Source organism: Artibeus jamaicensis, unplaced genomic scaffold (genome assembly GCF_021234435.1).
Source record: "Artibeus jamaicensis isolate MK-2021 breed Jamaican fruit bat unplaced genomic scaffold, CSHL_Jam_final contig_1015, whole genome shotgun sequence".
Lineage (NCBI taxonomy): Eukaryota > Metazoa > Chordata > Mammalia > Chiroptera > Phyllostomidae > Artibeus > Artibeus jamaicensis.
This window is the reverse complement of record NW_026521194.1, coordinates 18,249,743-18,276,693: the sequence shown is the minus strand read 5'-3', so window position 1 is coordinate 18,276,693 and position 26,951 is coordinate 18,249,743. Positions and strand designations below refer to the sequence as shown.

General features: G+C 49.7%; 1 protein-coding gene across 4 annotated transcripts in view; it reads left to right on the top strand.

The window, feature by feature from the left end:
* The window catches only part of NRP2 (neuropilin 2), a 116,278-nt gene that overhangs the window by 67,540 nt on the left and 21,787 nt on the right, over positions 1 to 26,951 (top strand). For 2 of the 4 annotated variants that reach the window (XM_053656886.1, XM_037166048.2), the window contains exons 11-15: positions 1,820 to 1,936; positions 4,786 to 4,926; positions 15,615 to 15,877; positions 17,411 to 17,507; positions 18,726 to 18,746. In XM_053656886.1, coding sequence (XP_053512861.1) covers positions 1,820 to 1,936; positions 4,786 to 4,926; positions 15,615 to 15,877; positions 17,411 to 17,507; positions 18,726 to 18,746 — 639 coding nt within the window. Of the gene's footprint in view, positions 1 to 1,819; positions 1,937 to 4,785; positions 4,927 to 15,614; positions 15,878 to 17,410; positions 17,508 to 18,725; positions 18,762 to 26,951 lie in introns of all 4 variants that reach the window. The other 2 variants (XM_037166050.2, XM_053656914.1) reach the window with 1 other exon arrangement.

The following is a 26,951-nucleotide window of genomic DNA, read 5'->3' as shown; positions in this document are numbered from 1 at the left end:
CAGAAGGGTCCCAGGAAAATAGTGTGTCGAGTCACTGCGGCTAAATAATTTGACAGGGCCGCCTCACCTGTTAGCTGGTTAGTGTTTCAAATGATTATTTCTTGCCTTGCTGCCCAGAGTTTGCTTTACAAACAAGTTTGAGATACTGTGACACGGTGACAAATTTGAACTTACAAATTAGGTCGCTGCGAGGTTATTTGCTATTTACTGTGATCAAGAGGCAGACACGGCAAAGGGAAGTCTGAAAGGTTATGTGCATGGTACTTAATAGCAAAAAGATGGGAAGTCGACCGTGAGAAAGCTATTCAGCGTATTTAGTGATTTCTTTTCAGCTCCTGGCTTTATTAAATGGTGTCCTGAAGGGGCCCTGACAAAGACACCTAATCACACACAGCAGTGCCAAGAACACATGTAAAAGTGGGAGGGGCAACGCACAAGCTCGTTGGGGAGTCTCCTCGGAGCTCTGGGGCAAAAGCTCCGCCCACAACACAGTTACCAGAACTCCTTTTTGCCCCACCAGGGAAGGGCCTGACTCACAACTTTATTCACTTCACAAATGGTTGCTAAATGAATGAGTGGAGCGAGCAAATGAACAAGTGACTAGATGGGTGAATGAACTGCCTGGGTCAGAACTGACTTCCTGCAGCTAGGTTTGGCCCAGCCCGGTTTTGCTGCATTCTGCTTCTTATAATATTTTGAATAAGTTGCCAGCATTGATACATGCAGAGGTCTTCCATGGGGATTGCTGCGTTCATGTGGGCAAAAAGTTTTTTGCAAGATCTGGCCTCACTGGGCCACCTCCCCACCCCTTCCCACCCCCACCCCTCAGGGCCTCAATCTGCTGGAGCAGTCGTTGTGGCCTCCTTTAAACCAGTATCCCCTCTGCCACCCTCTGTCCCACACTTGACTCTCCCCAACCTCCAGCCGTTTACCCTGGTTAACAGTAGCTATTTGCCTCCAGGAAACATTTGATTCTGCCCCACCTGTGACCTAAAGGCACAGCCCCCAATTATTTCTATCAAATGGAGTCTGAGTCCCTTTGAATCCATATTCCTTTCTATTCACTTCTGTGCAAACATGACAACGGTGTCTAGGGTCACACCTCCCAAACAGCTGCCTTTGCTTACGGCTTTGGTGACGGTGCTGATTATCTTGTTATAGGCGGGCCTCCTAGGTCAGGTTAGGTTTGGTTCAGAAAGTTCTGTCTGACTCAGAGAAGGCTGAAAGGAGGCAGTCTGTCCCACCTGAAAGCAGGAGTGAGGCGCCCTGCCCAAGGGGAAGTGCACAGATGGGCGTTTCCTTGGAATGGAAGCTCTCTTCGTGAAGCACCGAGATTTTCTCAAACCACTTTTGATGGACACCATTCATTTCGTGCCTGTGCCCAGCCACACTTCTGCCCTAAACAGAGCACCTTGGCATGGCTGAGCCCCACCTCCGGGCCATAGTGCCCACATTCATTAGTGCCTTGTGAAGCCTGTGTGCCACCACCACAGGGCCTCTGGTGTACGTTAAGGAGCGTGCATCTCTCTCTCTCTCTCTCTCTCTCTCTCTCTCTCTCTCTCTCTCGGGCCCGCTCTCTGGGCTGTTTCTTCAGCTCGGGTCCATTTTTGTTCAACTCACACAATGCCCCTGACATCATTCCCACAGCACACAGAGGTGACTTCGGGGGATGTGTACGTCCATCTTCATTTTCCTTCTTTTTCCTTCTCTGGTAGTGCACACTTAGAGAGGAAACTTAGCTTTTGGCGTCTTCCCCCGCTGCATTTTGATGCAAGCTGCCGCACGCAACATTCATGCCCCTTCCTTTGCCTTTATGCAGATGCAAAGCCTACAGTAGAGACACTGGGACCCACCCTGAAGAGTGAAGAGACCACCACCCCGTACCCCATCGATGAGGAGGCCACAGAGTGCGGAGAGAACTGCAGCTTTGAGGACGGTGAGGATGGGGGTCGAAGTCCTATTTCACCCAGGGTGGCATGGGTGCCGACCGGTGGGGTGGCAGCTGAGCTATGGCTGGGGCAGGAACCTGGAGGTCCCCTAGGTCAGAGGTCAGGGAGTGTGGGAATCAGGGGCTTGGAGTGGTGGCTGTTTACAAGCAGTCCGGAAGCATTCAGATACTGGAACAGCCTGAGCAGCCGCATGAGCATGAAGCCTCCTCTGAGAAGTCTTCTTCTCTAGCCCTCACTTTGCATCTGCAGAATCCGTGTCTATGGTCCTTTTTCCTACTAAGCCAGGTCTTCACCACACAGTCAGTTGACCACCTGGAGCTGATGTGGTTCATTGAGCGCAGTGGTCTGGTTAACCCAGCAGTTAACCATGCCTTACTTGTTTTTCGCTGTGTCTTTCACCCCTGATTGAGAAAGTAATAATTATTACTCGGTGAGATAGCGTATCCTGCATGAGGGGAGGGCAGGTCAGTGACAAAGGCAGAAAGGGGGAGAGGCACGTCAGCCTGAACGCAGGGCCTCTTCCTCCTCGCACGGGAAACCTGGATTGCTTTCGTTGGTCTTCTAAGCGCACCCACCTTAGATAAAACGGTCGGCAGGCCCGAAAGTGCGGCACATTTCACATCATGCCGCTAAGGTTACTGAGCATGAGGACATTCCTAAAAACCACAGATTTTAGAACACCTGGCATCTCTGACCAGAACCTAATGCTTGACAGCCTCAGTTTACAGTAAATGACTGACCATTTTCAAACATTCATTAAACAGAATGAGGGCAGATTGGTGAAGAGACTTGGGGAGGGATTGAGGCATGAAGATGTAGCCCAGGCTCCGTAGGTGGGGGGTGGAGTCTGTCGAACCACACGCTCAGCCGTCTGACAGGCCGCGGAGCTGCGCTGATGCAGTGGCCGACTCCAAAGAAGTGGCTGCGAAGGAGAATGGGAGGGAAGCCAAAAATAAATAAATGCTGAAGGTGTGTGACTGAAAAATGATAATTTAATGCATATGCTTTTAGGAATGGGCTTTAGTACATTGTGCGGGTGGAGGGACGCTATTGGTCAGAGTCAGTGGAATACAGAATTCTGACATTTTCATGAACTTGTTTTTGTTTTGTGACAAGGAGAGACTTGAAGAATCTTCCATGTTGAAGATAGTTTGAGGGCCAAAAGTGGAATGCGCAGGGGGTTAATAGTATCGGATTAGCAAAGTTCGGTTGGTGGAGGGAAGGGGCTGGGTCCCGCCCAAATGGCAGTCCAAAGGAAAGTTAAGGGTTCTGCTACAAACGTTCAGAAGTTGAACATAATTTCCCCTTTGTGGTGGTTCGTTTCCTCTGAGGTTTCTTTGGTGGTTCCTCCCTTTGCCTTTTATTTTTGCATGAGCTCTCACTGCGGAATTTGGTTCCGGAGATACCATATGCACATAAACATGAGAGAGGAATTACGGTATATTGAATTACTCCATATTTTCAAACGGAAAAATAGAAATTCAGAAATCGTCGGGAGAAAGGGATGGTGAGGGCTAAGAGCTGACTTGTCCAAGCCACAGGTTGATGCTTCTGTAACAGATTCCATGTGTTTCTTCCCGACTCAAGCTGACTTTGGCCAGTGGTGGGCGAGCATTAAATATCTCCCCTCGGGAAGGGGGCAGGCACAGCAGCCGGTGGCACTCTGCCTCTGGGGCCAGCGGTGCCCTTCCCCTCAGAGGTGAGCCCTCCTCACCTCTATGGTCTGAGCAGTTTGCTTCCACCAGTCTGTTGTTCCTTTAGACTTCTGAACCTGCATTCTAGGCCGTCCCCTTGGAAACCCCTCCCTGGGAACCCCAAGAAGGGAAGCGAGAAGGCCAAAGACCCCACTTCCTCTCTGCCACCAGCATCAGCCAACACTTTGCTGCTGTCTCCGCAGCCGTGGCCGCCCAGCGTCTGGATTTGGGTTCCCATTTCCTCGTCGTCCCCCCCCACACTCACCCCTGCTTCGTCACGTGTTTGGCAGCAGCTCATTCAGAATTTTTAGAGCTGAGTGGAACCTCAAGAGAAATGCCTCGTGTTCAGTCTTCCTCACTTAGGCAGGTGAACAAGCAAGCAGATGGGACAAGCCGCTGGGTGGTCACTTCTTAGATTGCCATGAGAGTGCACTCTCTGCTGACCTCAGACCTGGGCCTTCGGGCACTCAGCACCACGTGGAATTACTTTTCCTCCCAGTCAGCACTGAGCTGGGCGGCTGGCAGGTCCAGCTGCTCTGGTCTCCTCACTTCACCCTAACACGCCACCTGGCAGCACCTCTGCCTGGGGATGCCGAAATGACCCGGACTTCCGAAACAGGAGACCCATCGCAAGGCAGTCAAGTGTGGCAAACAAGCCTGCCTTGTGTCTGAGGCCACTTTCTCCTCCCTGGCCCACACCTCCCTGGCATTTCGGCCTCTCTGGATGCTAATGGGCTGCCCCATCACTTCTGAGAGCCAGGTTGGCAGGAGCCAGCCATCCACTGAGGCTCTGGGAAGACATTCTTCTCTGGCATTTAGGGAACAGCGATTTTCACATTTGTCTGCTCTCCGAGGTGGACAGAAGAGGTTGATTAGAGCCCGAAGCCATTTGGTGGCCTCATTTATAATTGCTCACTATGGGAACCCCTGGCAGACTTGGCTTTCATGCCTGGGAAGGATGAGACCAAAGGCTGACCCGAAAGCCAACGATCGCCAAGATGAGTTAAATGAATAAGCAAAGGGAGCCACTTTTTCTCTGCTCTGCACTCAGGCCTTGCCAGCCATTTAAATAGCACCACTGTGGCTATTCTCTGAATCCATTTCATTTGCCTTCCTTTGGGTTATTTTTCTCCCCGCTTTAGACAATGATTTGCAGCTCCCTTCAGGATTCAACTGCAAGTTTGATTTCCCCGAGGAGCCGTGTGGTTGGATGTATGACCATGCCAAGTGGCTCAGGAGCACCTGGACCAGCAGCACTAGCCCAATTGACAGGACATTTCCAGGTAAGCCAGCTGCGAAGTAAGTGACGAAAGAGTTCATGCTAGCCCTCCCCACATTTTCCAGCTCAGATTCCCTGGCAGGCTTCCTGACTTCCCGCCACAGAGCCATCCTCTGCTCTTTGCCCACAAACCACCACAGTCTTTGCTCACAACATCACCCCACAGAATAGCAGGTTGGTGGTTCCTCCCTCTCCTATGATTACAGGAAAGCCTAGAAGCTGGGAGGGAGCGAGAGAGGCCAAGATAAAAGAGGAGGAAGAAAAAGCAGTTGGGAGGTCCTAGGAGACCAGATGAGTCAGTGTCGCCTCGTTTTCACAGCCAGGACTCACTGCCGCTTTCACTCAACCTCTTGCCAACGTCAGCCCGAGTGTCGTTTCCAACAACATGGCCCGTTAGGGAACCAGTGGCCTCATGTCCATTGGGTCCTCCTCCTTGGGTATCATTGCTCCTGCAGAACCGAGTCGAGGGCCCAGAATGCTGCCGTACCCAGGGGTGTCCGGCAGAGCTACCTGGCACTTGTCCTTTCGGAGACTCTGATCTCAGAAGCCTCCCCGGCACCTTGACAGAGAGGGGTTGGCTTTGGCTTCTGAGCAGGCAGAAGCAAGTCATCTACTGTCTCCCCCATTGTGTACCGTTACTGTGATGTTCTGGTAGCTGTCGAACTACCGGCCCTCCCAGGATTAAAACACCCTGCTTGGCCGTGCTTGCCACTGTCGGTGATGTCGGTACTCCTACTAGGGTCAAATTTGTGCTGCCCACACCTCCGCTGGAGGCGGAGCGGAGAAAGTGCAGTAACACCGCTGTGTACAGTGTTTTCCCATCAGACAGATGTGATACACATAAATAACTTCAGGGGCAGGAGACCAGCAAATTGTCTTCAAATAATTAGGACGTCTTGAGTTTTGAGAATTTATTACCTTTAGTTTTTAATATAATTTATTTCATTGTAACTTTCTATAATTTAATTTTTAATAATGCTTGACAACTGGCTTGCAGAACTCCAGATAATTTCACCATGGGCTCTCACAAATACCAGCCCAGCACTCTAGGCTCCAGCTGTCAGTTTTCCTACAGCCCCAGCCTGGACCCGAGGTCCCTGTAAATGTTCCAGAGGAAAGGGGTTCATTCTGGAAGTTAGTAGATTAATGTTGCCGGGAGAATAAAAGGGGGAAGCTGTCCTCCCCTTCTGCACAATTCCCCAGAGCTGCCCCGCTGCCCCTCACCCCAAGAAGTGGCCGTGGCCCTGTCCCCGGCTCCCAGGCTGCAGCAGGACAGCCGAGCAGAGCGCCACGGCCGGCCGCCCGGCACAGCCTGCACTCGCTTTCCCAGAGGGTCACAGCGTCTGCTCTGGAGAAAAACATTTTCATATTTCAAGTGTTTATCTCTTCAGCATTCAAGTGCTTGGAGAGATTAATATCTGAAGATCACCGCAGCCTCGGGCAACAGGAGAGAACACTTACCCTCGTCCCAGCCCTAATCACCCTCCCTCCTCTCGTTCACTGCAATAATGTTTAATTAATATAATGAGCCTCCTGCATGTCGGAAAAAATACTTATTTTTATAACCCCAGCCTGGATTTTTCATTTTATTTCCTCTCCTTTGAGACTTGGCCCAATTAATTGGTGGTTTTCCCAACCCCCACTTTTTATCTTAAAGATTTGTAGGTACTGTACTTCTGTGTGCTTGTGTGCATAGCTTCGTTATATGTGTGTATTTGGGGGTTGTGTGTGTGTGTGTGTCCCTTTCTCCAGGTGTTTGGTGTTTTTGTGTACGCGTGCATGTGTCATGTTGTCTTTTACGTGTAGATGTATATGCATTTAGTGTTTGTGTGTGTGTGTGTTTTGTGTGTGAATCTCTACCTGTGTGTCTGTTGGGTTGTGTTTGCTGTGTCCGTGGTTTATCTGCATGGCTGCGTGTGTAAGAGGGAAGCTTGGCAGAGGAAGGTGGATGACACAGCATGGGGACATTCACTGGCTCTTACTCAGCATTCAATGTCAGGTTCTTTCTAATCATTCAGCCTCCTCCTTTGCACACTGCTGAGCAGATTGCCTCAGAGAATGTCTGAGGCCTGTCCAGTCCAGGTCACAAGGCCACGGATTAGCAAGTGACACTTCTGTGGCAGCTTAAGTTGCTGTCCATTCTTCCCTGGCCTTTGCCTCTGTTCCATTGCCCATTCATCTCCGCCTCACCTGAGTGCCTCGTCTGCAGAATCTGGCCGTGGTTGGGAATTCCAGTCCCTGTCTCCGTCCTGGTTGATTCACTACACCCTGTGGTTGGGAGGGCTTCTCAGAGCAAGCTCAACACGGGCAGAATTCCAGCCTTCGGCTGGATGGACAGGGACAGAAGGAAAATTAAGGCCATAGGAACTGCTAGATCTAATGGAGTTTTCCCCCTAAGATATAGAGAAAGACCATAATTATTTTCCTCTTCCCGAGGAATCCCTGAAGTTTGGGAAAATGGCACTTGTAACTTGCCTCCAGAAAACAAAATCATAATACCGTTTTCGGGGCCCTTCCTTCTGCCCTCCTGATGGGTTACAAAACCATGTGCTGTTTCCCATGCTCCTCCTTACAGAACTGGATAGCAGGCTCTAAGGAAGAGAAGATAGAAAGCCCTTTCTGTTCAGGGTGGTCCCTGCTTTAAAAAAAAAAATGGGGCCCTGAGGGGAGCAGTCGGGAGAAAGGAAACAGCTGTGCTTGCTCAGGGGCAGGGCAAATGCTAATGGGATCAGAGCACCGGCCTTCCGAGTCCAACCTGAAAGCCTCTTGTCACCGCACATCCCAGGTTTCACGGAGAGGAGCCGCTCGCTCTTGAAGAGAAGCGGGCCATATGTTTTACCCCTTTCTTAGACTGGTAAACAAAAGTAATTATGTTTAAGGAAGGAGGTGTCTCCACCAAGTAGGGAGAAAAATGAAGGGAGGAAAGAAAAAAGGAAATAGCCATGTTGAAATATCATACTCAAGGCCGCTGGCTTAGAAGTGTCTGTGGAAACTACTTACATTCCTTAGATATTTTCTGATTTAGTTCTTTTCTCGTGTTTTGGGGTGTTTTTTTTTTTTAGTTTCTTTTTTCTTTTCCTTTTAAGTAAGCAATTAGTTCTGTTCTTTTGGCTAGCGGTAGTGGTTGCTTACGGCTGACAAGACACCCACTGGTTTCATGCCACTGTTTTTGTTTTTCAAGATAGTCTTTCAAGGCACTCGGAATTTCTTTATTTAGCTCTTTGCTTGGGCTCAGAAGCCTGCAGTGTGCTCACACCCGCCCTGGGGAACTTGTGCCCAATCCAGTGACCTCTGGTGGCTACAGAGGAGCTGCTCCCATGTCCTCTCAGAGGCCACTTCGCCTTTTCTCTGCAGCTGCCGTGATGCGGAAAGTGTCTCCCGAGGGGGCATTTTGAGGACGATCAGGACCAGGTCTTTAAAGCACGAGGCAAAAAGTCCTTGAAATGGCCCCTTTGTCCATATGGTAGCCACCAGCCACGTGTGGCTGTCTTCATTTTAATTCATTAAAATCGAGTGCTGCCGACACTTCCGTTCCTGCTCCACACTGGCCACATTTCAGGGCTCGGTAGCCATGCTGCATTGGGTGGTGCGGGTATGCGGCTTGCTCATTTCACAGAACGTTGTCTTGGCGAGCGCTGCTCCACACCATGAGGTGTTAACATGAGCGTGACCTGTGGGACCCCCGCTGATGCTATTGCTCCTCAGTTTGCTGCAAAGCAAGAAGCAAATCATTAGGGGGATGTGCCACTTCTACTATCCCTTGATGGGTGTGTTTGAAGGCTGGCATTTTGGTCATTGGTTCATCTTACCTTGGCGCACAACCATAGTGAAGTAAGTGACATGGGCATTGGGTAGTGTAGGAACTATTTCGTTTGATCAAAAAGAGTATCCTAAATAAATGCCAAGTAGTACCAATCACAGTCATAATAATAATTGTTTTTGTCGTCGTTGTTGTTGTTGTTGTCGTTGTTGTTGTTAGAAACCAGACAAGAAGACTAGAGGTACAGGCGCTACACCAGGTCGGCCCCGAGGCTGCGTGAGTGGCCTCCCTAAGTGTGTGCTCTTTATGCGGTTGTCGACCTCATGAAGGATGACTACAGTGTCACTTCATTTCAATGCGTTCAGATCATGGAAGTGATATGAAGGGAACAGGCAAAGCCCATTTAGAATAGTGTGCCATATGCCGTTATGAAAGGACAGAGCTTTGGCGCCTCGCATTTATATGCTTATTGCATTGGGGGAACAGAATCTTTACTCCAAGTTCAAAAGCAATCTTAAATGGGCATAAAATCAATAATACAGTTTTCTGAAATATTTGAATCTTATAAACGGTGGCTGTCCCATCAAATGTACGTGGCAGACATGGGGCTGTTCTGATGCAGAGTGGGCCATTAAATAAGCTCCATTAGAATGGGGGGCAAAACTGGGGGACATACATGGGAGACAATTAAGTGTGGGTTGGTATGGTGGGAAGATGACAGCAGAGAAACCAAGGGAAGTCATGGGTGAGTGAACGTGCTTATGATGGGCTTGAACTTTGTCAGAGAGCTAGTGGGGACTCTCAGAGTCAAAAAGCAACTCTCTGAACTCCGAAGACCTTCCCCATGGATGCGACCAGTGGCAGCAGACAGTCCAGACACAGGACTGGCATTCGCTTGAACTGCCTTTCGAAAGAGGTTGCTGTGGCTTGGCGGTGGCTCTGCAGCCACTGCAGGACTGAGAAAGGGACTTCCTGGGCTGAGATCACGATAGGTAATTAAAGACCAGTTTGGCTACAAGAAAGCCGCCATTCAGGCAGTACCTTCATAACTTCAACCTGAAAAAGAAAGCATAGAGGTCCTTCATTAAGGAAAGTAGAAACACTTCTCTGACTTGGTAGAAAGGACAGCAGTAGAGAGGAGAAGCAATTATTATTATTTTTCAGAAGTCATGATTGAGTTCCCCAGTAGTATGTGGGTTGATAATAAAGGGACAGAATGATGGCAAGACGGCCTCCACTGCAAAACCCTCAGGAAAGCCGATGTTCCAAAGCAAAGCTTCAGGCAGACTCCTGCAAAGACCAGGCCTGAACGCTCAAATTGTCCACAAAACAGACCATCGTAAACCTTGAGAACATTTTGCTGAGTTCATCCAAAGTCAGCGTTTCCATTCCCTGGTTGTTAATTCGAGGACCTTAGCGAGACAGACTGACCTTGCGAGGCTGGCTGAGGGGCTGACTCATGTTTTAAGCATGACCCACACAAAGAGACTACATCTCCTGCAGCACCAAATATTCTTTCAGATGGTTGCTCTAGCAGGAGGGCAAGATGCTGGCCAGGAGATGTACGTGCTGGACAGATGGTGTGTTTGGCTTTGCGATAGCCAAGAGGATCAGACTGGCAATTTATTTCAGGGCTGGGTAAGGTGGGGACACAGTGTCCCCCTTGCTGTTGGGCTGGACGCTGCCATGTGCTCACAAAGCACTTATGCAGCGGAAATCAGATGTGGCTGTAAATCGCCAGGTGAAACTTCAGGAGACCCTTTTTGGAGACAGCAGCAGGTTGAGACGCCTGAATGAGCCCGTCCTCTGCACTTCCTCTCTGCCCTTTTGAACCCCTGCAACTCATTCCCACGTGACTGTTTTCCCTGTGTCACGGGCAACAGCAGATGTTCTGAGTCAGGGACCCTAGCAAATACCTCCCAAGTATGTCAGGCCCGGGAGGAAGGGGACTGTGTCTCTGGGACGTTATTTCTTCATTCTCCTTCAGCAACTGAACACATGTCCTTCCCGTTGTCCTTGTGTTGGAGGCTCTACGTTGCTGGCGTCATGGCCGTCAGCTATGAGACAGAGAAGACAGTCTCCAGCAGGCAGGGTTGGTTCTCGGCTAGTCAACTGTCCTGTTCAGGCAACCTCTGGACAATGCAAAGGGCTCTTCTTTAAAGTCCAAGCAAATCATTAAAATAGCCCACCCATGCCATGCCAACCCTTTGCTCTCTCAAGTAATCAACAGCCAGTGTGTGCTTAAACCTCCCCTGTGTTTGGCAGTAATGAGCCATAAACTGGGACATTCCAGAAGAGCAGACTTCACTTGTACACATATGCTTCGTTACAGCACATGAATGGGTGCCCTGACTTAAAAGAACAGAAGCACTTAGCTTGGAGAAGGGTCAGTGGAGACCCACCACTGTAAGCAAAGGCCTGGGAAGTGGACATTTAAAGGAGAAGGGTTGTGTTTCCCAAGGAAGGGAAGGCTAAGGGTCTTAATTCTTCACGAGTGACAGTGTTTCTAAGTCAGAGGACAGATACTGGCTGTGCTCCATCAGGGATAGAAAGAGGATGTGTCCAAATGACAGCAGGAAAACTTAAAGCTGAATTTAAGAAGTTCCTGACAGTTGGGACAATGACCCAGAAAACGCATGGCCAGTGCAGCCTATGGAAACTCCTTCTTTGGGAAATTGAAAGCAGAGACGTGGACAGCTGTTCTGGGTGTTTTCAACATCATTTCCCCGGACAACAGGGCTGGCCTGCTCCAAACCGTCTCACGAGGTCCCGCCCTCGTCCAGGCTCATGTGTTATTTTACTTCATCTACCATAGATTTGCATGCACCTGTGTGGTAAACGGTGCATGATGTACAGCTTGGGGCCGGCTGGTTTCGGGGATTGAGACAATGGACCCGGGAACTGTCTTATTCCAAAAAACGCCTTTACTGTCTTCAGGCCAAACCATATTTCCCTTTGTCTCGGAGTGGCCTTTCCAAGTTATTGGTGCTCTTTCAACCCTTTTTCTTTCTAAAAAACCGAAAACCCAACACAAAACAAACATGAAGGCAAGCACAAGAGGCAGTGCGTCCAACCATAGTGGGAGTGACAAAGACCTTAGTTCTGACTGAGATTTTACTGCGTCCCTGTCCCTGTGTGAGGCGTCGTGTGGAGCATCAGTGTGAATGCTTCTGTGAAGCATCCTGCCACTTCCTCCTCCCTCCTCAGAGCCCTGGGCAGTAATGATGTCATTGTGCCCATTTAACAGGTGGGAAGACTGAGGCTTTAAAAGATTCGTAAGGATTAGACCAGGATCCCAGCCCAGGTGAAAGGCCATGCTCAGGCAATTTCACTGGGTCCAATCAGGGCTCAGATCCTACTTCCATCACTCTGTAGCTAAGGTCTCAGACACATCACTGCAGTTCTCTGAGCCTCACTTTCTCTTTTTGTAAAAGTGGAACTTCTTTCACAGGGAAGAATACATCATAGAGGCAGATAACGCCTCTGGTATAGCATCTGGCACATAGTAGGTGCTCAGTTAACACTGGTTGCCTCCTCCTGCTTCTTTTCTCCCCCTCCCTGGAATTTTCCTAGTCTGAGCCATTCCTTCATGATCTCCTGGTTCTAATCAGGTCTCCCTCAGTGACAGGCAGGGACATTTTGCAGCTCAGCGTCCCTCTGACGGATGTCTACTGCTAATTCCTTAAATTTACATATCATCTTTCTTCCCTGGAGCTCATAGCACTTAACAGACAAGTGGGGCACAAATGATTTAACTAAGTGAAATTCAGAGGCCTGCTTGTCCTGAGATTCTGCAAACTAGTGGATTAGCTCAGATGTCAGCACTGAATTATGATCCCTCAGCTGCTCGTGCTTAGCACGCCACCAGCATTAACTCCCTGGTCTTCCAGTGGTCCTTTAAATCATGCATAGTGATTATCATCTTGTGTAAGAGAGGGGGGAGAGGAGAGGAGAGGCAAGGGGGGAGCAGAGAGGGGGTGAGCTTGGGCCCCTGGGAGAAGCAGCCCGTGAAGCCTTTGGCCTGACTGGGCCTGAAGTTTTAGCAACAGGAGGGGTGCACAGAACAGACCCAGATAACACCCAGCCAGCCCAGCTCTTTACACCTCCACACGCATTTTACTCACTAAATGCTAACCATTATACCACGATTCCCCTACTGCTTAAGAATGTAAATTCACACAAGTGACGGTATTTCTGCCAAGCAATTTTCAGGCAGCAAGGGGGTCTTATTTGTGAAACTGTGAAGGAAGAAGACTGAATAATGAGTCTCTGAAATCTGGTTTTCTTCATCTATGAGGTGGAAACAGTCAGGGCTTGAAAATGACTAGAGCGTGGGAGCATTTGGGGGTTTCTCACTGGTGGTCGGTGGGTGGGTACATCCGCAGGTCACCCCTATTGTCATTAATTCACCTCACCTTTGAAAAGGGCTCTTTGTTGGCTCAGGCAAGTGGGAGGGAACTGGGAGGCTGAGGGGTTGCCAGAGGCTAGCTGATTCTCCCTCTGTTCTTATTTCCAATATGTAGCCTCATATCGTTCCTTATCCTTGTATTTGTTGTTCAGTGATTCACGGAAACAAAATTTCCTTACGTAGTGGCTTATATGTGTCTCTATTTAAAGTCCATGAGAAGAAGCCGTATTAAGCCTTCTATGTGTGATACCAGGACATTTCTAACTGGGGCGATAAGAAAGACACACCTAACACAGTTAAATTATGGTGTAACACAGTGGGTGTTGACCTGCCAAAATGCAAGAAAAAAATGCCCTCCAGCCTTTTAAAAAACAAGGTAACATCAGGGATACAGTCAGTAAATGCCCAAGTTGTTGAGAGAAGGGAAGAATTAATGCTGAAATATGGTAGAAGGGTTAGGAGAAAAAGTAGCCAAAGAGGTGGGACAGGGGGGTTGGTCAGGGAGGGAGGAATTACAGGTAAGAGGAGAAAAAGGAGCAGGGCCTCCAGGGAAGCCAGTTGACTTTGAATAGAGTGTGATTGACTGCCCAGACTTGGGGCAGGGTGTGTGGGGCGCAGCTGGAGTGAGGAGCCTCCTGTCCGAAGGTGGAAACACCTAAGGGCAAGTCCGGCTCTACTGCTTCCTTACTAGTCTCTCTCTACCTTGGACAAACCACCTGAACCTTTCTGAGCCTCAGTTTTTTCATCCTGTACAAAGTAAGATGAATAAACCTGAGCTCACAGGCAGAGTGCAAAGATTAAATGAAATAATGCATATGAACATGCTTTGTAACCTGTAAGGCATTATGCAAATAGGACTTATAATTATTATCATTAATAGCAGTAGTAATGAGATCTGATAGGAGAAGCACAGGTTCAGAAGCTCGCCGAGTGTCTGGTTGTGGAACCAGTATCTCTTCTCAGGAGATCACCATCATTAAAATTCCCAGCTGTAGGCAGCTGTTCGGTTATCTGTGCCGACTTTGGCCTTGAAGAGGCCTTATGTTGTGGGGTATTAGACAGACATGACTTTGAATGGTGAAGGACACACAAACTGGAATTCCAACTATGCATCCTAAACTACTCTAACTTGACTTCAGGGCAGCATAGCTCCTAGAGCAGTAATCCCAGGGAATATAACCAGGAGGGACTTAGGGAAGCCAGGGGAGAGAAGAGCGGTGGCTGGGAGGAGGGGGAGGAAGGCGCTGTTTCTGGGCCCCCAATGGGAGGCCTGTGGCAGGCTCCACTCTCACTAGAAAGATGATGTCAGCAGGAGTAACAACAGCAAACCAGCTGTTTCAGAGCCCTGAAGTCCTTGCCTCTCCTCCCCCAACAAGCCCAAGGTGATCACAGACCCAGCTGAGTAGGAAGGCTCGGTGCACATGTCTCTGATTAGCAAGATCCTGAGGTGTGTGCTGTGCTGGGTGTGTGGCGTGAAGTGTCCCTGCCATTTACAGAAGCCTCGGAGGCTTCAGGGCCGACGAGGAGGCAGCGAGATGTTCTCCTCGGATGCCACCCTGTTCTCCGTATAAGTGGGCAGAACACCCCTGCACGAGTTGGATTTGCAGGTGCAGGTCCTCCCGCCCATGTCTGCGAGGCCTGAGGTCTGCAAACAGGAAGAGGAACGCAGTCTTTCACAGTGTCTGATGTAGCTGAAAATTAGTCAGCTGAAAGGCCCACTCTCTAAACATTTGGTTGGGTGAAACCTTAATTTTCCAACATGTGTCTAGCCTCTACTAACCACATTGCCCTTGTGATGGGCCATGACAGCACCTTTGTCCGCTGGTGGTGTGTTCCCCTGGCTGTCTGAGAAAGGCCAAGGTCAGGCCTCCCCAGGCTGGGCAAGGAAGGGCATGGAGTCCTTGAATCACCCCTTATCAGCCATCACCCTCTGTCCTCTCAAAGTTGACACTAGGCATCTGATTTACAGTCGCCCAGGCACCATCTAGTAACACTGGTGGAGACAGAAGGTTTTAAATGCCTTCTATTTGGACAGTGCTCAGCCAAGATGATAAAGGCTGGAAGCATAAACCACCTGGCCAGAATCATCATCTACTGTAGCAGCTCCCTCACCCCCTTACAATGCCGTTCATTAATTAGACTGCAGTGGCCCCTTTGGTATGCCAGTGATGAACAAGGTACAGGCCTGGCCTCTTGGAATCTAGGGAGAGAAGACCAGTGCAGATGCAAGCAGACATAAGGCCAACCACAGGTGCCGTACATAAAAGAGGCTCAAAGAAAGTGGTGTTTAGGAATAAACCGGAGGGACCACCTTGATGGAAAGACGCAAAGGGCTTCAAGGGGACGCAGCATTTGAATCAAGACTCTGAAGGAGCCTTAAGAAAGGGATGCGGGGTGTGGAGAACAAGGACAGGAAAAAACAAGATTCTGATCCCCGCCATTCCCCTGGAGAAGCAACAGCTGCAAGCTGGTATCTTTCCCTGGCATTTACCAGGAAAACCTCTGTTTGGCTTATTTTCCCCAGATGACAGGAATTTCTTGCGGCTGCAGAGTGATGGCCGAAGAGAGGGCCAGTACGCCCGGCTCATCAGCCCGCCCGTCCACCTGCCGCGGAGCCCGGTGTGCATGGAGTTCCAGTACCAAGCCACAGGCGGCCGCGGGGTGGCGCTGCAGGTGCTGCGGGAAGCGAGCCAGGAGAGCAAGCTCCTCTGGGTCATCCGCGAGGACCAGGGCAGCGAGTGGAAACATGGGCGGATCATCTTGCCCAGCTACGACATGGAGTATCAGGTGGGGTGGTGGCGGGAGGCGGGCGCGGAGATCCGCGGGAGCCGTGGGGATCTGTATTTCAATATTTCAAAGGGCCATGCCCATTCATCATTAGGGAACGTGGTTAAGCGCTGCTGTTTTCATTGTGTTTCTCACGTTGCCATGGCAACTAAATGACACTCTTATTTGTTATTCAGAATGTGACTATCTCTACACCCAGACTTGGTTCTTTGTTCCTCCTATTGCCTTTTATATTGCTGAAATCTTCTCCAGCAAATGTTTCTTCTCTCCATTTTATTTTAGATTGCTATCAGGTAGGCTGACAAAGGGACATAGAAGCCAGGGAAATAAACACAAACACGCCCCCCAGACACAGGGAAGAGGCCCGTGGAGCGGCTCGGGCTCCCGTGGAGCCGGGAGAACAACCTCCCAGACCTGTCCCAGCCTGTGTGTGAACTCAGGGAGGGAAGAGTTGCTGTTTGTGCTTAATGTCCAGTAGACCAGAGAGACTCATCTCTAATGAGTGGTTTCTCTCCCAGTGGCTCCAGGAGTTTAGTTCTATTATCTCTGCCCCACAGAGCGAGAGACTGAGGCACAGATGGGTATGCGCAGCTGTGCCTGAAACTTGGGTAGAGTAGGCGCCGTGGAAGAGGTGACTGAGAACCAGCCAAAGCATTAACCTGCTCCTCCCCAGACGAGAAGCGGCAACAGATGGCTGGTGAGGCAGCCAACTGCTCGCTCAGCTTGCCAGAGGACGAGTGCTAGTTTGCGGAGGGAATCTGGCGAGCGTGAGAATGGGGAATGGCTGAAGCCCAGAGAGCAGAGGGGCTTCTGTGTGCAGTGTGCGGTCACTTTGGAGGTGTAAGGTGTCCCGAGTTTCTCCCCACCCACCTGCATTCCTGCTTTAATCTTAATACATCTTGGAAGTATCTGTTTGCAATTCTGTCTCACCCACTAGACGGTGAGATTCTCAACGGGCCTTGTCTATGAGGTTTTGTGACCATTCTCGTGCCTGGCACATAGTAGGTGCTCAGTAAACTATTGCTAAAGGAACAAATCCTTTCCTTTCTAGTTGTCATGACAGGGTCATAAAACAGTGTTCCTCCCAAGGCGATCTGAAGCTGTGCACCCTATTTCTCACCTCACCCCCACCTGCTCATGTCTCCTGAGTTTCCAAATACTTGGGGGGGGGGCAGTTGAAAGATTTATGAGAAAGGAAGCTCAAAAATGGCTAGGGAAATTTTAACCCTTCTTTAAACACACCCCGAATGGGGCCTCTTTAATCAATACATTTGAGTTACTGGACAATATCCATCACCTTGTAATATATATTTTTTAATCCTTTCAAATACACATTTGATTTGAACCAACTCTTTTTAAATTAAGATTTCCAAGCACCTCGCCATGTGGTCGGCAGATGTGCACCAGGAGCCGTCTCTCTCTCTCTCTTACACACACACGTTTTAAGCTGCAGTTCACAGAAAATTGGGAATCCTTGCACTGTTGGGACCAGGAAGCTCAGTTAACCATGGCTCGTGTTCTTCTGGCTTCTAGATTGTGTTCGAGGGAGTTATCAGGAAAGGACATTCAGGAGAAATTGCCATTGATGACATTCGGATAAGCACAGATGTCCCGCTGGAGAACTGCATGGGTACGTTGAGTGTCGGTCTCTCTCTGGCTTGTTCAAATGAGACCCTGGGGGCTGGGGTACTCGAGGGAAGGCAGCACACCCTTCTCAGACCCAGTTGTCACCCAGTGGGGCAAGCAGCGACCAGCCTAGGCAGGAGGCGAGGAGTGAGTGTCACTGTGTCTTAGGCAGCATCCCGGGTGGTAGGGGTCAGGTGAAGGGAAGTCTTGTAGTCCCATGCCCATGCGGAAACAGACATGCACTAAGTGTGTGGAGACTGGGGGTGCCAAGACCCCGGCATCAGACTCCAGCTTTTAGCAAAAAAAAAAAAATGCTTGAGGACAAGAATTACAAGAAGAACTGCCAGTCAGAATTACGTGTTGGAAAGGTTTGATGGCTTTAATGGAAGCCTTACTGGTGAGCAAAAATAGTAGATATGTTACATCAGAGTGATAACATAATCACCCAAATAGCTCTTCTGCATGAATGAACTGCAGAGCAAATTATGGCAGTGGAGGAACATTGTAGATTTTGCTTTGAAGCTCAGAACTCCAATGCCCAAGGTCCCAGATTTAGTGTAAGATTAACCATTGCACACTCAGTGACCAGTATAGGAAGGACATCATGAGTGCCCCCTTGGCCAGAGTGCAGAGCAGCCAGCCCACCTCAGATACACGCACTGTACCCAGCTCGCCCCTAGAGCACCCTGGTCCTATTCCATCAGAGCCACAGATGTTCCTCATAGCAAGAGGGGATCCTGAGAAGGCACGGAACCTGCTTTCTGTGCCTTTATATTACTGTCACCAGCAGGGTGACAGTAATAACTAGTAACTCACCAAGTGCTTTTCTTGGCACAAGGGCCCCGGGTGTGTGTGCCTGGTGATGTCAGAAGCACCTGGGACCACCCAGTCCCTTCAGGCAACTCTCAGGCCCCGGGCATATCAAAGTAATCCAGATTCTGAGAAAGTAATCAGTGGTAAGTGACTGATTACAATGCTTCTGGGACCCATTACCCTATAAAGGGCTTTTTGTTCCAAAGTAACTTTGAGAATCTCTCTCCGCCCACCAGCCCCCATGGTGATCATGTGTTAGACACAGCCTAGAACATGTGCAGGCTATGGGACATGTCCTAAGGAGTATTATTTTTTAAAGAGTTCATGGAAGTCATCTTCATCATGCCCTGGGTTCGCTTGATTCTTCTCCTTATCTAACTCAAAATGCTTTCTTTGTTTTTTTTTCCAGAACCCATCTCAGCTTTTGCAGGTGAGAATTTTCAAGGTAAAAAAATTTTTTTTCTGCATGCCTTTTCCTTCCCCTCATGTGATGTGAATTTGATGGAGTGAACACACCTCCAAATTTAACGTGTCGCAAGAGAAAATAGACGCCACACCTTCTCGCCACTAGATGGCACCAGCAACACCCGTAGAGGCAAGGAAGGAGGATTGAGATCCTCACTGTCTCCTGTTTAATTAAAGTTTAGGAACCTATAATAGAGACAAATAGGTTACAGATAAACCTTTCAGCCTTGCTTTGTCCGACGGGGAGCAATGAGGCTGAAAATGCATGAGTGGTGAGAGAGGAGAGGCTGTGGGGAAACGAAACCAAAAAAAAATCAGTAGCAAATTAAAAGTGAAATGAGGTGGCAATGATTTATTTGGGCCTGAAGATGGTTTCTTTCCAGTCCTAGTTCCAGGGCTCCGAGGCAGCGGTCCCCACGAACCCTCAGTGTGATTCAGGGGCAGGCAGTGCGGTGGGGAAGGAAGACCAGGGGAGAGACTCAGAGGGGTCATCCGAAAGAGGGAACGCTGTAGGCTTCAGGAGCTGGTGTCTAATAAAGGGAATCCGGAGGCACATCTGATGACTGGAATTAGAGCCCTTTGAAAAGAGGACTGAAGAACAGAAAAGGACATTTTTCTCCCTAATAAAGTAAATAAAGAGCAGATCAAAGAGAGAAGAATTTGAGATGATTGCCCCACGGGGGCTGGTGTGGGGGGCGGGGGGGGGGGTTGGATGAAGAGAAAGGCCTTCAGGCTGGGGGTGGTTGTGCTGGTGCTTTTATAACGCAGTGGGTTTCACGTTCTGCCCTCTTTGCAATCCAGCGAGTTGTCACTGCTGAAGTTTGCACTCAGGTTCCAAGGCTACGCGTTTAGAGGCCACTCTAAATGATTTGGGACAGTCCTGGGTGTAACAGCACTCGGGGACACTGCCCTCACCTGGGGATGGGTTCTGCATAACCTAATGTATGCAAACAACTGCAAGGTTGCTGGGCCCTGTCTGTCCCCGCTGGCCTTAACCCCGCAGGTGACAGCATTTCAGAGATAAGAGAAGTCAGTTTTATATCTAAAGTCTAGACTCATTATCTTCACTCTCATTAATCTGTCCAGCTCCTGGCTAGAAAGAGATGAATTCCTGGTTTGTCACCTAGATGCGCTCTCTGACTCCAAATCATGTCACCGAATTTGCCACTCATCACCCACGGCCTCATGACAATAGATGAGGACAATAGATGAGGAAGAGGGCAGTGGAGCAGAGAATGACAGACCCACACAGACGATCTTTTCTTTCTTTCTCACCTCCGGGAACCTCCCTCCCCACTCCCCCTTGAAGTGTTGAGTACTCATGTGCCCGTGTTGGTGCGTTTTGGGTGTGCGATTTCTGCTGATTCAAATCTAAGCATGGGGAGGAATGCTGAGGTTGAAACCGAACGACTTGGATTATGGTAGAATTCAAGTTCTGACCTTCAGCACCTAAGGTGATGTTGATGTTGGGGAAGTGAAACCTGCTTATGTTGTTTCACTGGACTCTAATTGGTTGTGGAGACTCAAAGCTCCCAGGAAGGCTGGTTAAAGACTTCCAGCCACCGCTGCAGACACCGTTCTGTGTGCGCATGCCTGCCTGGGTCCGTGACTGACAGGTCCAGTGGCTGAGTGCTTTGCTTCCGTAAGAGAATAAACAAACCAGGGCACATGTGCTCTCCTTGAGGCTGTGTTTACCAAAGGGCTTCGCAGTCCAGTCATGTTCCCTTGCAAAAAGTATATAAATAAAATATCATCAGAGCCACCGAGCTCATTTAGCCAAAATAAACACAGAGCTTAGTGATTTGAAGGTAAGAGTTTCCAGTGTTCCCGGCTGGCTGGTTTAGGGTTAGGCAAAGGCAGAACACGGGTGGCATGGATCGGCCCACGGCTGTTGTCTTGTGGGGTAAAGGGCATCTTGGGAAGGAGGAAACTGAGTCTTGGGGAGCAGAGACTTGGCCGAGGAGCACGGAGTCGAGAGGAGGACCAGAACTGAGGATGGACCATTTCAGTCCCATTGACAGGTTTGACACCAAGCTGCAAACTGGTGGCCAGCTGAGCCCAGGCCAGAGTGTCTTCATGTGGACAGAGGCCCTTTGGACCTCAGTATGCAAGCCTCTGTTTTGATTCAAGCAAAGCTTTCCATTTGGGAGAGGAAAGAAGACCACTTGCTCTGTCTAACCTAGCAACGCGCACGCCGTTCCTCTTGCAGAGGCAGGCCTCTCTCTCGGGGGCGTGGGTGCCCTGGGGTTAAATCGGCCTCTGCCCTCGGAAAGAGAAATCAGGCGTGGGCAGCAGAAGATGGGAAGTGGACGGCAAAGTACTGCTAACAGCAGGCCTTTCCATAGTTAGTGTGTCTTTTTGAATTTGAATTGTTCTTTCCCATTCAAAGTTACCCGTGAGACAGGAGCATGCTCGTTCTTCAGGAGGGACCACTGTGTACGGTGACTCCGGGAGGCAATGCCGTCAAAGTGGCCTCTGGACCTGGGTTCATTAGCTGTTCTTGGTCTTTTATATTTTGAAGTCTCTTTCGTTGTCTGCCTCTTCTTTGTTTCTTGCCATGAAACGTTCTTTTTGTTCAAATCACCTTGTGTTTTCTGCTTAGTGTGTATACTTTGATTGTATAGCAGGGTGTGAGTCAGTAATGAAAAAAAAACAAGCCATGGAGAAAAAGGACCCCATAGAAAAGGGACAAGGAGAAGAGAGAATGAATGCACTGAGTTGTCATGCAATTTTTAAAAAGACTTTTTTCTTGTTGTTATGAGTCACGTTTTAAACAATGTAGCCCGGTGTACATTTTTTTCTTCCTTTTCTTTCTCTCTTATTTTTGAGCACTGGATACAAACATAAGTACATCATGTATCTTTTTCTAAAATTTTAGCTGTAACAAATGAAAAACTAGGTGTAAAGGGAGAAAAAGTGTCATTAAGGTAATGGATTATTTCCTCTTAACCAATACTTTCCTTTTTTCAATAAAAGAATAAAGAATAATAAAGAAGCCAGTGAAAATAAAGAAAGCCCATAATCAGAGTTCTGTAGCTATTGACCAGGTGGTTAGTTTTAGCAACTCGCAGCGGAGCTGAGAGTTCTCCTCCCTGTTAGAGGCCTCGGGCTTTAAACGAAGTGGGAGCAGAAGGACTGGGTCTGGTAGTCGGCCGTTAGAGGCCAGCAGCAGCCCCAGGCCGGGTTCCACGGGGAAGGTGGTTGGTAGGGCCGAGATGACAGATGCCGAAAGGAACATCAGTGTGTCCGGTTCATGACTGTGAATGTGGGCTTTACATCTCAGAGCAGGTCTGAGGGTCATAGGGCCCATCTCTTGGTTTTCACTGTCCACAGCCCTCCACAGTTCCCGTCCAGGTAAAGCCGGGAGAAAGTGAACATCACAGGCCTTTCTCGTGGGCATAGAGGGGAGTAGTGGTCAGAGAGAGCCATTTGGGGGCAGTAACAGAGCCGGCGGGGGCTGGACCCTGCGCATCAGGTCTCAGCTGCCAGCTGGCCCGTCTCTCCCGCCCCATTCCCACCCTCCTCCCTGGTCGGCCACCTCCCAGAGGCTTTGCCCACCTGTGTCATGGCCCCCACCCCAGGGCACAGGACCTGGCCCTCGCCTCCAAGTCCCACTCTCCCTGGCTTCCTTCTCCCCACAGCTCTCTCCACTAGAAGCACTTGTGAGACGCAGTGAGGGTTAAATGGTGTTTGTGCACGTAATCCTCCGATGAAAGGCAGAGAAGTACTCCTGAACCCACCAGGGTTCCAGATAGGCAGCTGTGCTGGGTGACTCCCTCTGCTTGCGCCCCGCTCCGTCTCCAGCTGCCAGATGGAGCCTAGGTGTTGCTGAGCAAGGAAGCCTGGAGATCAGATGTGTGCAAACCGGGTGGCTCCCTGGCGGCCGCTGCCTGCCCCCTCTGTGAGGTTCACCATTCATCTAGACAGCTGCTGGTGCCAGTTCCTCTAAGGGGAGAAGAATGTTTTTCTGGTGGACTTCTCCTCTCTCCAGGCACAGAAAGGACAAGCCTTAGTCTAGAGACAGGGATGGACAAGGTGAGGGGCATCTGAGGCCGGAACCAACCAACGACAGATCGAAATGTAGAGACGTTGTTTATATTTATTTTTTGATGCAATAATTAAAACTGCTACTGAAACAACTGTAGTATAGGGTACAATTCACATTTTTTAAAAAGTGGGATAGGGAGAAATATTTTTAGTACTTTCCATCTTCGTGCAAATTTTGCAGTTTTGTTTTTTTTGTCTACATTCGCCCATTGAGCATGGAATGCCCCGGACTTAAAATCTTTTAGCTAAATTAAAACACCAAGATAGAAAGTGCTTTCTACATTAAGTCCGTGTTCTGCATTAAAAAAAAATACTAGAGGCATTTTAGATGGGGGGGGGCAGGGTCAGCACAGCCCCTGCGAGCTTCGTGCAAAGCTCCCCTCCCAACACTGCTTGGAAGTCATTTCTCAGGGATATTTCACACTTTCACATTCTTTTGCCAAGCAGACCACATTCTTCTACTATCTTCTGTAAACTGTTCTAGAGAAGCCAACCTTTTTTTTTTTCAGTTTGTTTAATCTCCCAAATTCAATAAAGCTTTTATCTCAAATGCCTCTTCACCAACACTTTATGTTCAACCTATACAAAAAGGACTCCACAGACAGCCCAGGCCTCAAGCAGTTCTTCCTTGCACTGAACCCTTTTTTCCACTCCTGAAAGAGATGACTCACCACTGTTGTCTTTCAAAACATTACTGAAGGGAACCTGGGCGACTCCCCGGGGTCCGCAGGCCGTGTGGTAAACTTGGCTGCAACAGATGGTTTTTCTTGTGGGTGATTCAGTGAGATCCTGACCTGACCGAGACGGTCCTCAGACAGGTTCCGAGGGCGGGAGGCGGCAGGAAGGGAGCGGGAGTGGGGGCGTCCCGTCGGAGAGCCGGGGTCTGCACGCTTCTTCTGTGGAAGGCCAGAGAGCTACTGTGGTGGGCTTTCTGAGGCCCTGTGGGGAGGACGCAGTGCTGCCCCTGAGCGCAAAGGCGGCCGTGGGCAATAAGTGGAACAAATGAGGGAGGCCGTTTGCCAACAAGATGTGCGGTGTGCGGTGTGCAGGGGGCGGGCCAGGTGGACCTGCAGACCGCTGCTCTCTGAGCCCTGGGTTTGAGCGCAGAACATGCTTCCGGTCGTGACCCCACCCCTTCCCTGGTGTGAGCATCTTCCGAGGGCCCTGGGCCATCTGTAGAGTCTCACTGTGTGTCGCTCTGCCCTCCTCCTCAATCTTCCTCCAGGTAAAACCGGGAGAAACTCACTTGCCCTTCTAAGTTCTCAATTCTCCATCTGAGAATCCTGAGAAGTAAAGAGGATAATGCACCTGAAGCCTGTGACCCTGTGCCCATGGCACAGGGAATGACCCTGGACAGCTGCTCCTTTGCTGGCCACCTTTCCCAGTTCCATGTTAGTCCAGGAACCCTGTTCGCACAGCACGAATGGAAGGAGCACTGCCCACTATGTAATTCCTCTCCTTACTTTCCTCCCGTGCATGGTTTCTTCGGATTTATTGTTTCTCCAAATTCAAATTCTGTACGTTCACTTTCCCCCTCTCCAGAGGGCTCAGAACCTTTACAGAGGAAGGCCTGTTTAGCTTTGCAAATACACTTGCAGTTACTGACTCTTTAAATATGTTTCTCATTATCACACAAGGAGAAAACTCTGTGGGGAATGGGGGGAGGGGTGGGGGCAATTAATAAAAAAAATAGTTCAGGAGTTGATTTTCCAATTGGGAAAAAAGAAGGCATGCAAATAAGCAGTAGAAGTTGGAGCAATCAAAGGGAACATTCAGGTCAGCATCTGACTAGCTGTAGGCCAGGTTCAAGTCTCACCTGAGCTCTTTCTCCCATGTCGGGGACCATACCCCAGCTCCTTTAATGTAAAGCAACAGCCCAGCCACCCCATGTGGCTGAGTGTACAGTGGGGCAAAAATACAGCTACCCCCCAACCCAGGCACCTGGCGCAGGAGAGATCCGCCTGAAGGGAGCACCTTCTATGCAGTTTTACATAGAGGCACCGTGTGAGCTAGCAGGATCTCTGGCACTTTCCAAGAATAACTGTTAGGTGGAGACCTAGTGGGTCATTAACATTTTCCAGGGAATCTGAATGTTAGTCCAAAGTCCATTCATCCATTCATCCATCCGTTCATCCATCCAACCATCTGATACTCATTCGGTTGCTGCTGTAGGAAGGTTGCGGCTTTAGAAAGGGATTGAACTGCTATTGATCCATTACCTTCCTTTTCTGGCAGACCACAGCCTCATTAGCATAGAGCCCTTGAAGGCTACCGCAGAGCTGGATCCCAACCAGCGATCTGCCTGCCTGTGGGAGTTGAGTCTCTTTAGCTGGTGAATCTTCTGAGGCTCTCTGACCCCCAGCTGCAGGTCACCCAAAAATTGCCGGTGGGAGATGCAGGAAGGACTTTTAAGTACATCCTCTGTTTTGTAACTCCCTTCCCATTAAAAGCACAAACTCACGTAGTTTGTTTTCTTGTTTCTCCAAACCAGTGTCTAAGGAAATCATTTCAGGAGCCAATCGAATGTCATTTCCTCCATGTTGATAATTTGCAGAGAGGAAATGTGGCCTGCCAAGAGGAAGAGGGTCTTCCACCCAGAGTGGAGCCAGTCTTCTGAAGCAGAGTAGAACTCTGACGCCCAGGGTCTGTCTCTGATTTTGGATGGGTAGTCCACGTATTGTAATGTCACCTTCCTCCACTGGGTCCCCTTAAGGCTCCCCACTGTGCCCCAACTTTGTCTCTATCACAAGAAAGGCTTCAGGAGTAGCATGAAGGCCGCATCCTTCCTCAGCCCCAGCCCTAAGAGCCGTGGGTGGTGTATTTAATGTTGAAAAACCAGCATTTGAGCTGAAGGAAAGCAACCCTTTGAACTGAAACTAGGTGGCGATGGAGGGAACGTGGGCAATTGGGACCGTTTTCCGCTTGACGAAAATCTGCACTCTTGCCTTTGTGGTCTGGTCAGGTGCTTTGGGTGGGGAGCTAATCCCTGTGGGTTTATCGCCTTCCTTTCCGCTCACGGGGGAGCTGCAGCCTCATTAAGAGGACGGCCCTCAAGGTGCAGCCCAGTCGAAATCAGAGGCGAGCCCAAGGGTGCCCTTGGGGGAGGGGGGCTGGCACGGGAACTCGGGCTGTTCCTGCACACTTGGTGTTTCTTCTGCGTCCTCCTGAGCCCACGCAAAAATCCAACAGCAGGATGGTTGCCAGGCAGCAGATACTCTTGGTGACCTGAATAATGAGTTGACACTCGTCACTGGGACTCGAAAGCTGGCCATTTCAAGGAGCTGCTTTTAGCGCTTTGCTTTCCTTTCCTCTGTTTCTATGCATAATTTTTAATATGGTTGGGGTGGGGGAGCATTTTCCTGATTCCAGAAATGGTCTGGGAATCAAGAAAAACAAATGAGGGATGATGAAGACGACCATACAGACAGGGGCAGGGAGGAGAGCCCGGGATTCTGGGGTCCCTTGCACCCCAAGGGCTGTGGATGAGGCTTCCGGGGCATGTGCTGTGAGACACATCTCGACAAAGCCCCTCCGATACTGTGGCACTTCGGATGGCCCAAAAGGGGTCCACGAACCCTGTACCTTAGCAGAAGGGATCCTAAGACTAGAGGAACCAGTGATTAAGATCTGAGAAGGTGTACAGGCTCTGAAAGATTTTCAAGAAAAACGCTCTCACTTTTCCACCACTTCTGAGAAGACATCGGAGGGTCTGACCGCCCCTCAGCTATCCCTGCAACCAAAGAGAGGAGTTCTGGTGTTTGGGCTGCAGGAGTGGGCGAACACTGACTCAAGTAGAAGTCATTGCCTCGGTTCGGTCATTTAATCACAAGCATATATTGAGTGCCTTCTCTGTGCACACGTGGGGGTAGAAACCAAGATGAGAGTGCGTTCTTCTGCTTGAGGAGCTCTGGGTCCCCTTGGGGAGGCCTGAAACTATGAATAAGCTCTGTCTGCGTCTTGAGCAGAGATACACCCACAGAGCAGGACCAGTGATGTATGGAGAAGGCAGCAGCATGGAAAGGGCGCCCCACTGGGGTAGCCCGTGGATGGAGAGGATACATGCTTCTGGCCACTGGCCCTTGGTGTGAGCAGCTAGGGAGGAATTTTTCATAGGTTAAGCATA